Source organism: Protomyctophum parallelum (assembly GCF_964188405.1).
Source record: "Protomyctophum parallelum genome assembly, chromosome: 11".
Lineage (NCBI taxonomy): Eukaryota > Metazoa > Chordata > Actinopteri > Myctophiformes > Myctophidae > Protomyctophum > Protomyctophum parallelum.
This window is the reverse complement of record NC_139707.1, coordinates 10,069,865-10,079,864: the sequence shown is the minus strand read 5'-3', so window position 1 is coordinate 10,079,864 and position 10,000 is coordinate 10,069,865. Positions and strand designations below refer to the sequence as shown.

The 10,000-nt window shown below is 43.6% G+C and overlaps 1 protein-coding gene across 5 annotated transcripts in view; it reads left to right on the top strand.

Moving 5' to 3' along the window:
• ccdc141 (coiled-coil domain containing 141) overlaps positions 1-10,000 on the top strand; it is a 38,269-nt gene that overhangs the window by 15,718 nt on the left and 12,551 nt on the right. For all 5 annotated transcript variants that reach the window (XM_083775928.1, XM_083775926.1, XM_083775927.1 and 2 more), the window contains 9 exons: positions 1-10; positions 396-515; positions 1,290-1,493; positions 3,289-3,462; positions 3,869-4,015; positions 5,879-6,004; positions 6,144-6,356; positions 7,429-7,563; positions 7,829-7,978. The exon at positions 1-10 is cut by the window's left edge and continues 132 nt beyond it. In XM_083775928.1, coding sequence (XP_083632054.1) covers positions 1-10; positions 396-515; positions 1,290-1,493; positions 3,289-3,462; positions 3,869-4,015; positions 5,879-6,004; positions 6,144-6,356; positions 7,429-7,563; positions 7,829-7,978 — 1,279 coding nt within the window. The remainder of the gene's footprint in view (positions 11-395; positions 516-1,289; positions 1,494-3,288; positions 3,463-3,868; positions 4,016-5,878; positions 6,005-6,143; positions 6,357-7,428; positions 7,564-7,828; positions 7,979-10,000) is intronic.

Below are 10,000 nucleotides of genomic sequence, written 5' to 3'. Positions count from 1 at the left end.
CCTAGAGAAGGTATAAGGGTTCTCAAAGGGCGGGCGGAAGTTTTTTGATTTGTAAACCTTATATTTTGTATGCTTTTAATTTTTCCCAAACCTCTGATGTATTTGTTTTTTCAACATTAATGTTGTTTATGTACAAACAAATAAGTTTAATTACTCTTTTCTATTTTCAAGAATTATATTATACCGTATATTGTATTTGCTAATCTTGACCAATATCAAATTATTAATCGTGTGTGTGTGTGTGTGTGTGTGTGTGTGTGTGTGTGTGTGTGTGTGTGTGTGTGTGTGTGTGTGTGTGTGTGTGTGTGTGTGTGTGTGTGTGTGTGTGTGTGTGTGTGTGCGCGTGCGCGTGTGCGTGCGCGTGTGCGTGTGCGTGCGTGTGCGTGCGAGTCCAGGTGTGCTCCTGGTTGAAGAGTGTTGACAGTGCTTTGATTGACAGCCGTGAGGCTGGAGAACATCTGTCTGATGGAAAACACATCCTTAACACACATCTGGATCTGTTCACACACGCCCAGGTAACACACACACACACACACACACACACACACACACAGACACACACACACACACACACACACACACACACACACACACACACACACACACACACAGGAAGAGCCTCTGTCCCAATTACCACTATCACTTTTTTTTTAATTGGCCTCATGGTGGCGCTGTTTAAAAGGCCTCTCCATCTTTTGGTCTACACTAACAACATCCTGGATGTTTTCTGGATCATGACAAAACTTTCCATTTTCGCCATTTTCTTTAAAAACGTCACACATGTGTGAAGTGGGGGGCGCGCTTATGAATGATGCACCTTTCCAAACATGTTGTTACAAAGCACTTTACAGACAGGTTACAAACAACAAGCATAGATTCATAACCATCAACAACAACATCAGAAATAACAAAGCATAAAATAACAAAATACAAAATCAGACAAAATAAAAAAAATTATTAATAAAAGCACTTTACTTACAAATGTGTTTTTAAAAGCTTTGGGCGGGAACCCCTTTTGGTGTTTTACCCCTTCAAACGGGGAACACATTTTGGGGATCTGTACAGTATGTACAGTATTCAAAAATGAAAAAAAAAAAAAGAAGAATGCTGCTATATAAATATTTGAAGTTTTTCAGAAAGCGTTTTTAGAATCGGCCTCTGTCCAAAATGGGTTAAAAGAAAAGCGCCAAGGGGAGGGCGTTCCAGGGCCAAAACTTATGTTTATAATAATGATGATCATGCCATTGATAATATCGTTTATAACGTTAATAACATTAAATGTGTTCCAGGCTGCCGTCAGAGACACTGAAACCATGGAACAGATTCTGGATCAGATCAGAGTCCTGGACGGACCGCGCGCCTTAGGAGAGTCCAGTGTGCTGCGGAGGCGTGTGCATCAGGTCGGCGAGGAGGTGAGAAGTGTGATGATGAAGATCAGGGGTCACCTGGACGTCCTCACGCCGTACACACACTTCCTGAGGACCGCACAGCAGGTCAGCACGCACACGCACACACAACACGCACACACACACACGGTCAGCATCGGCTACACTACGACATGTTAATTATCTTTTTTATAAATCTGTGGTTCTCAAACATTTTGTGAACCACAGATGTTTAGGAGATAAATCCAGAGAGGCCGGACTATTATGGTTTGGACACGTACAGAAGTGGATAGTGAGATGGTTTGGACACGTACAGAAGTGGATAGTGAGATGGTTTGGACATGTACAGAGGAGGGATAGTGAGATGGTTTGGACACGTACAGAAGTAGATGGTGAGTATAATTTAATTCCAAAGACTATGACTAAACTAAAATAGAAATTTGCTGCCAAAAACACTGACCCACCCACACCCGCTGTGAGACGACCAAATAGAACATGTATGGATGTAGTGACAAGAGGACAGGGTGAGGTGGAGGCAGATGATTGGCTGTGGAGGCAGAGGACAGGGTGAGGTGGAGGCAGATGATTGGCTGTGGAGGCAGAGGACAGGGTGAGGTGGAGGCAAGTGATTGGCTGTGGAGGCAGAGGACAGGGTGAGGTGGAGGCAAGTGATTGGCTGTGGAGGCAGAGGACAGGGTGAGGTGGAGGCAAGTGATTGGTTGTGGAGACCGCTGAAGGGAACACGTTGAGGAGCACTGCTCTTTAGGGAAGCAGAGTTGTTTCCTTGAGTTTTATGTAATACCTCTTGTCTACCAGTAGGTGTCCTACTTGACCACGAGATCTAAATGTCTCAATGGAACAGTTCTAGCAGCACACAGTAGGTCTATGTAATGTTACTTACAAAGTGGTACACGTTCACGGTAAAACATAATTATTATGTGTCCACTGTACAAAACAACCTTTACGTCAGTGTATTATATTAAATATTGAACCAATGAAAAGTATTAAAAAGTGTTTCTGACAAAAACGGCTAACTCCATTGGATCCTTTGTGGCCCGAGACATTTTAGGGCTATCTGTCAGTAAAAGTGGTGCTATTAGGGCTTGTCTGTGTGTACTAACCCTCTTTTGTCACAACAGCTCACACATCTTGCTGCTGTGTTTGTACTGTTGTATTTCTCCCAATAGGTATGGGAGTTGTTTTGTCGTCTCTCTCTCTCATATGTAATGTGTAATCTCTGTTCTAAAACGGTTAGTCCCAATACTTGATTCGGACTGGCTGGTTACCGTCACGTGACCGTTGTAAATCTCACCGATAATCCACACCTTCAATCACTTTATATCATTCCCAGCTGATCCCGCAGCTCTGTAGCTGTATACTGGGGAAGGGGAGCACTTGATTTTCTTACAAGCCCATGCCATGCGGGCGTCTAAGCACCACCCGTGCTCATATGAATGTGTAGCTCCAGGGGGCCTCGTAAAGACATCAAGCGCCTCCTATTCCCCCGTCACACTGGCTGACTAAAAACAAGGAATTGTGTGGCTCGCTCTGGTGGGCGCAAAGTGTAGCTACTTTTGTGAATTTAATAGTTTTGAGGTGGATATTCAATTATGTTTGTAACCGTTTTAGAAAAGCAATAAGCCACACGAGGCCCCAGTTTACCGTGGATTTTACAATGGGTGAAAGGGTGGGAGACACTCGCTGCGCTCGTATCTCACCACGCCTCTCACCCATTGGCTCGTGTCTCACCACGCCTCTCACCCATTGGCTCGTGTCTCACCACCTCTCACCCATTGTAAAATCCATGGTAACCTGAGACCTCTTGTGGCTTAATGCTTTAATGTGTAACGTGTAATGTGTAATGTGTAATCTGTAATCTGTAATGTGTAATCTAATCTCTCAGGTGGAGCAGGAGATGCTGAGCAGGATGGAGACCAGTGCTCAGACATCACTAGTAGATGACCCTCACACTGATCACAGTGCTCCTCCCAGTCAGACATCACTAGTAGATGACCCTCACACTGATCTCCTCACAATACAGAGCCTGGCTGATGACTACATCAATTCTGTTGAAACGGTAGTTAATACCTCTTGTGTGTGTGTGTGTGTGTGTGTGTGTGTGTGTGTGTGTGTGTGTGTGTGTGTACCATATGAGAGTATTAATCTTTAAACTAAGGTAACAATATTGTGTGTGTGTGTGTGTGTGTGTGTGTGTGTGTGTGTGTGTGTGTGTGTGTGTGTGTGTGTGTGTGTGTGTGTGTGTGTGTGTGTGTGTGTGTGTGTGTGTGTGTGTGTGTGTGTGTGTGTGTGTGTGTGTGTGTGTGTGTGCAGTGCACTTGTTTGTGTACCATATGAGAGTATTCATCTTTAGAACTAAGGTAACAATATTGTGTCTGTGTGTTTGTGTTGTGCGCGCGTGTGTGTGTGTGTGTGTGTGTGTGTGTGTGTGTGTGTGTGTGTGTGTGTGTGCGTGCGTGTCTTAGGTGAGTGATGCTGTGTTATTGAACGTGCGCGCTACAGTGTCGGTGGTTCAGCGGACTGTGGCGCGTCTGGAACGAACCCGACAGAAGCTCTTAGAACACGAGCACAACGTACGTGCAGAGACACAATGGAACCAGCAATACAACAAGGTACAATATTATAGTATTATAATGGAACCAGCAATACAACAAGGTACATTATTATAGTACTATAATGGAACCAGTATAGAAAACACATTTTGACCATTTTTACACTTTATTCATTTTACACTCAATGTTATGGAACTCAGTAGCGTCTGGAAGATCCATACGCAGCCACAACAGCTTGGTATGGTATGGGGCAGTATCTCTCTCACAGATTTAGTCAGGGGATATTCATAAAATCTGGGACTTTTCTTCACCAATGTGTTTGTAAAGGTGTCTACTAACACATCCCACATTGGTTTATATTCAACCACCCTAGGGGAATTTTTGACAGCTGCTGAAAGTTGGGGTACCATACAACCATTATGAGGAAAAATGTTCTAAATGTCATTATGCTTTTTTTCACTTAATTTTTATTGAAGGAAGAACAGACAAGAAAAACACAACTGACAAGACTATACGGAAAGAAAAAGAAAAAGACAAAAAGTTAACGAAAAAAAAGGCTGCATTTCTCATATTACAAAAAACATTCAATGAAATCCTATTGCAATATCGCTAGGCTGAGAGAAGAGATTCCACTTTTCCCACTTTTTATAGAATTTATCCTCTTGTAGTCTAAGTATGAATGTTAGTTTTTCCATAGAATACAGTTCCTCAATAATGTCCATCCATTGATCTTTCGTTGGTGGGTCCTGCTGGCACCAGCGTCGTTTGATTGCTTTTTTACTTGCTGCTAAGAGGATCTTGATTAAATATTTATCATGTATTAGAAACTCTTCAGGGATATTTCCCAACAGTAGAAAAGAAACAGACAGAGGTATCTCAAAACACAGAATGGTCTCCAAGGTGGAATGGATGTCCTGCCAGTATTTCTGAATTTTAGGACAAGACCAGAAAATATGAGCGTGGCCCGCCCCCTTGTAAATGTCATTATGCTTTAAAGGTATATTCAGTGATTTCACTCAAAAAACCTTAGGTTTCGTTTTTGGCTGTGGGACCCAGCCTTTCGTCCAATCAGGATAGAGAGTCAAAAACGAAACCTAAGGTTTTTTGACCCCCAGGGGTTAACTGGGGACAGGGAGGAACTCCTTATATGGCCAGCACACTCTATAGTAGGGAGGATTATCACAACAAAACAAAAAAATAAGTGATATTTGAATTAAGTGAAATCACTGAATATACCTTTAAAGGACCTATAACATAAAATTCAGCTTTTTCAATTTATTTTGTGTTTTTGGGGCTCCCATATGTGTTTTCTATCCCCACAAATAACCAATTTTGAACAATCAGGCTTTCATATCATATAGGTGTTTTAATGGAAATTGCTCTCAGGAACAGCTCAACTGATTTTGGCCTCATCGTGATGTCATCAATGTCACCCTACTTTGTATAATTCCTCCTATTCTTCAGTCTTCAGTTCCAAATTTGCATTTCCACTTTGTTTACAATGTCCACCATTGTTGATTTTCCAAGCTGGCATGAAATGGAACCCCCCCCCCCACCGCCTCAGGACATTGTGGTACTGCAGCTAAAACTGCTTTCAAAGTCCAGAAAGAAATGAGAAGGCCTGGTTATATCAGAGTGGTGATTGAGGCTCAAACCATTAGAAATAACTTTGAGATATACAATCCCAATATTGGTATTATTAAAGTGGAGAAATAACGGAGGAAAGTTAAGTTTCCGAACGTTTGTTGCTGAGTTTATATCTGTGTGTGTGTGTGTGTGTGTGTGTGTGTGTGTGTGTGTGTGTGTGTGTGTGTGTGTGTGTGTGTGTGTGTGTGTGTGTGTGTGTGTGTGTGTGTGTGTGTGTGCGCGTGTGCGTGTGCGTGTGTGTGCATGCGCCTGTCTGTGTGTGCGTGTGTGTGTCAGACTCGACGTGGCTTGCTCTCAGTGGAGGGTCTTCTAGTTGAGTCCAGTAAGGCTGATCTGGGGTCAGACCTTCACACCGTCAACAAACTGCTGGACAACTTCAAGGAGACCAAACAACAGCTCTCTGTGAGTTACACCATGTGGGCGATTCATGTCAGACATTCTCAAACATTTTCATGACCCCCACATTTTTATTTGGCCGCCGACCCCAATCTGAAAATAAGTTGTTCTCTCTCTCTCTCTCTCTCTCTCTCTCTCTCTCCAGATGATGGATGTAGACGTGGAGTCCATGTTGAAAGCACCACAGCTGCTTGCTGTGAAGGAGGAGCGAGGAGGAGAAGGAGGAGGAGGAGGAGGAGGACAGAGGGAGGAGCAGACCTCGGAGGTGTTGAGGCTCCATCAGAGAGTGAAGGAGAGAATGGAGGCCTGTGAGACCGTCCTCACTGCAGCTCACAGCTTCCATGTTGCTCTGAACCAGGTATATCTGATCTCTAAGACCTAGATCACACTGATAGATCTGATCTCTAAGACCTAGATTACACTGAAAGATCTGAACCAGGTACCCTGTGAAGTTGTGCGATGATCTTTGCCATGGTACTTTAGAAACGTGTTTGAAAATATAATAATAAACTAGAAAAAGATTGCTGCAAGCAGCGATAAGGCAGGACCAAGCAGGAAGGCAATAAGAATAATATACACAATAAGCTATAGAAACATGGAAGACTGAACTTGTGATATAAATAAAATAAAATGTCCCATGTCCGTATAGGTCCAAAGTTTACGTGTAGAACTTTTCGTGCATTTTGATCAAAGATCCTGGGAGGAGATGCATTTTAATTGATTTTCATATAATTCAAAATGGCGGGTGATCTAGAGGTCAGAGGTCAAAAGTAAGAGCACGAAACTTGTTCGGCATAAGGAGACGCATATGTGTATCGAAGATCCATTGCCGACGGTCAAACGGTTCATGAGCTATGCGTGGTCAAAGTTTGCATTTTCAATTGAGTGCTATAGCGCCACCCTTTGGCCAATGGTTGTGGGCTTCGCATCCTCACCGTTTGGCATGGCCCTCTACCATATTTCCAAATTTCACGAAAACCGACTGCACGGTTCAGCCAGAACTGCTATTTTTGGCGGAAGGAGAACGAGAAGAAAAAAACTAACAATAAAGGACCAAGTCCTTTCAGGACTACTTGGTCCTTTAAAACATGTTTAGTGCTACCCCCTGGGAGAGATAACAGGCAAACGTTGATCAAAATATCAAAATAATAATAATGTAACTCTTGAGAGCGTAAAATTAAACCAATTTGTTTCATTTCACGCTGTCAAGAGTTTAATATCTAATAAGATCTAATCAGGGTCTTCATCATTTAAGCTGGGGACCACCTGGAACCCCCTCAAGGACCACTAAAATAGAGCGTCATTTCCCCTGTGTGTGTGTGTGTGAGACGTGTGTGTGTGTGTGTGTGTGTGTGTGTGTGTGTGTGTGTGTGTGTGTGTGTGTGTGTGTGTGTGTGTGTGTGTGTGTGTGTGTGTGTGTGTGTCTCCAGTTGGAGGCTGTGCTAGGGTCAGAACCAGTGAAGATCCGGTCCGGTCAACACCAGGACACACAGACACACGTACAGACCCTCTTCAAGACCACCGCGCACCTGGGGAGCAGCCTGTGTGCTGCTGTACACCACTCGGTAGGTTCACGCACGCACGCACGCACGTACGTTAAATAATGTAATTATATAATGTAATATGTAATTGCCTAACCTAATTAATTCCCTGCATTCCTCTTTCATTTGTTTTTATCTGTATGTTGTTTTGACTTTTTGTTTTAAATTTCAGTGTAGTTTTGATTGTTTTTTTTTAAATGTGTAAATATGTTTGCTATAGTTTCCTCGTTTTTTATGTAAAATGTGCGTGCGTGCGTGCGTGCGTGCGTGCGTGCGTGCGTGCGTGCAGGTCTGTGTCGGTTTTGTTGTGTCCACAGTGGAGGAGCGGTTGGCGCGTGCGGACAGGGAATCGAACCGCTGGCTGTGTGAGCTCAGACAGCACGAAGACAGACTGCAGAAACAGACCCAGTACAGCCTGGTGACAGAGTCACTGACACAGGTACAGTACAGCCTGGTGACAGAGTCACTGACACAGGGATTACTACAGTATTACACTACAATACTACTGTACAGTACTATAATACTACACTACAATACTATACAGTACAGCCTGGTGCCTCTCTCTCTCTCTCTGTCCTCATAAATAAATGACATGTAAAATGTAATGTCAGAGTGTGACCAGCAGAGGGTGCAGGAACACACACTTCTGTCATACATTACAATACAGTAAAGCCTGTTCGCTTCAGGACTGTGAAAAAGGTCAGCCCTAACCCCCCCACCCACCACACCCCACCCCACCCCCAACCCTCTGTCCTTTTCCTCTAGCGCCACCATTAGGCCAAGATTTACACTTGCACACATTTTCAAGATAATTTGAAATGGAATGTATTGCGCAAGTTCATGTTCCACCACTAGACCAGAGGTTCTCAAATAATTATGTTCATGTTTTCTGGGCGGCCATATAGCTCCGTGTGGTCTCCCTGGGAAACAGAAGGTCCCTGGTTCCATTTCCATAGCTCCATGTGGTCAGAGGATGTAGCCTACCTTCACAGCTTTATACTGTTAAAGGCTGGTCCCCAGAGGATGTACCCTCCCTCACAGCTTACTGTTAAAGGCTGGTCCTCGTGGCTGCAGTATATTTATAACTGGAGTCGCAGTGTCAAATTTAGATTGGCCTGAAGCTCATGAAGTGTGTGTGAAGAGGGGGGGGGGGGGGGGGGGGGTGAGTCACAAGGATACAACAGCAGTGAAAACACACACAGTCTCCCCCTGGCCAGCCGGGGCGCCTGATGGAGGGGAAAGGAACTGGTTGGAATAACGTGTTCCTTCCACGCGCTATACGTTCAACCAGGGAAACTCCCCCCCTGTTAGGTGTAAAGGAGCGACTTGGACACTCAGGCATGAAGGAAGCATGAGTTCAAGTCCGTTGCTCTCCCCAGGTTGGCGGAGGCTGTGTAGAGCCCAGGATCACATTAGATAATTGACACAGGGTTACAAAATCGTGGGATAAAAAATATTAAAAAATAATTAAGAAAAACACACAGTGGTGGAAAAAGTAGTAATTATGCAGAATTTCAAGTTTTCAAATGAATTGAAAATAGCAGATCTACAAGCTCACAATGCGCATTGTGAGCTTTAATATTCTTTCAAAAAAATGTAAAGATCCCCAAAAGAGAGGGGGGGAATCATGAATTGAAAACAACTTTGATGAACAAACAAGCCCTATAATACCACCACTTTTACAGAACAACATAAATGATACAAACCAACAGACAACTACACAACCCATGTAGAGGGTTTATTTGTCACTCACTGATACAGGTACAGTGAAATTATCATGATGGCAGAATGGCAGCACGCCCGGACCTTTCCTGGTGGCCTGCCGCCTATTGGCCTGCCTGCCTGTCCAATTTTTAATCATGGCGGCCCCCTACAGTCGCGGCCCACCGGGAATATGCCCGGTATGACCTGTGGCCAGTCCAGCCCTGCTTCCCAGAACGATGATCAATTTCAGGATCATTAGATCATAATCTAATGCTGGGGTGGGCAACTGGCGGCCCGGGGGCCACATGCAGCTCCCACCTTCACTTGATTTCAGCTGCTACAATTCCAACACTGCTTTAATTACTTCATGACTAGTATTAAATGACTAGTACTTAATGACTGTAGTATTAAAATGTTTTGTCTTTTTGTGTCCAATGTACTTATGTTAACAGTTCATAAAGTTAACATAACTATAACTAAATGCATTTGAAATTCAATAAAAAGGTTACTTTTCAGGATTCCAATTCAAAAATAGCAAAACATTATTCAGGTTTTCAATTCAAATATAGCAAAAATAGCTGATCTACCTCAAAACGCGTCGCTTAGCGACACGCTTCGATTATTTTAGATTGATTATTTTTGCTACGACATGCACTGTGGCCCTCTGGAGTGAGTGTGGAAATAATGGCCCTCTCCATCGTCAAAGTTGCCCACCCCTGATCTAATGCATACTCTTCTACTAGATACTAAGCATACT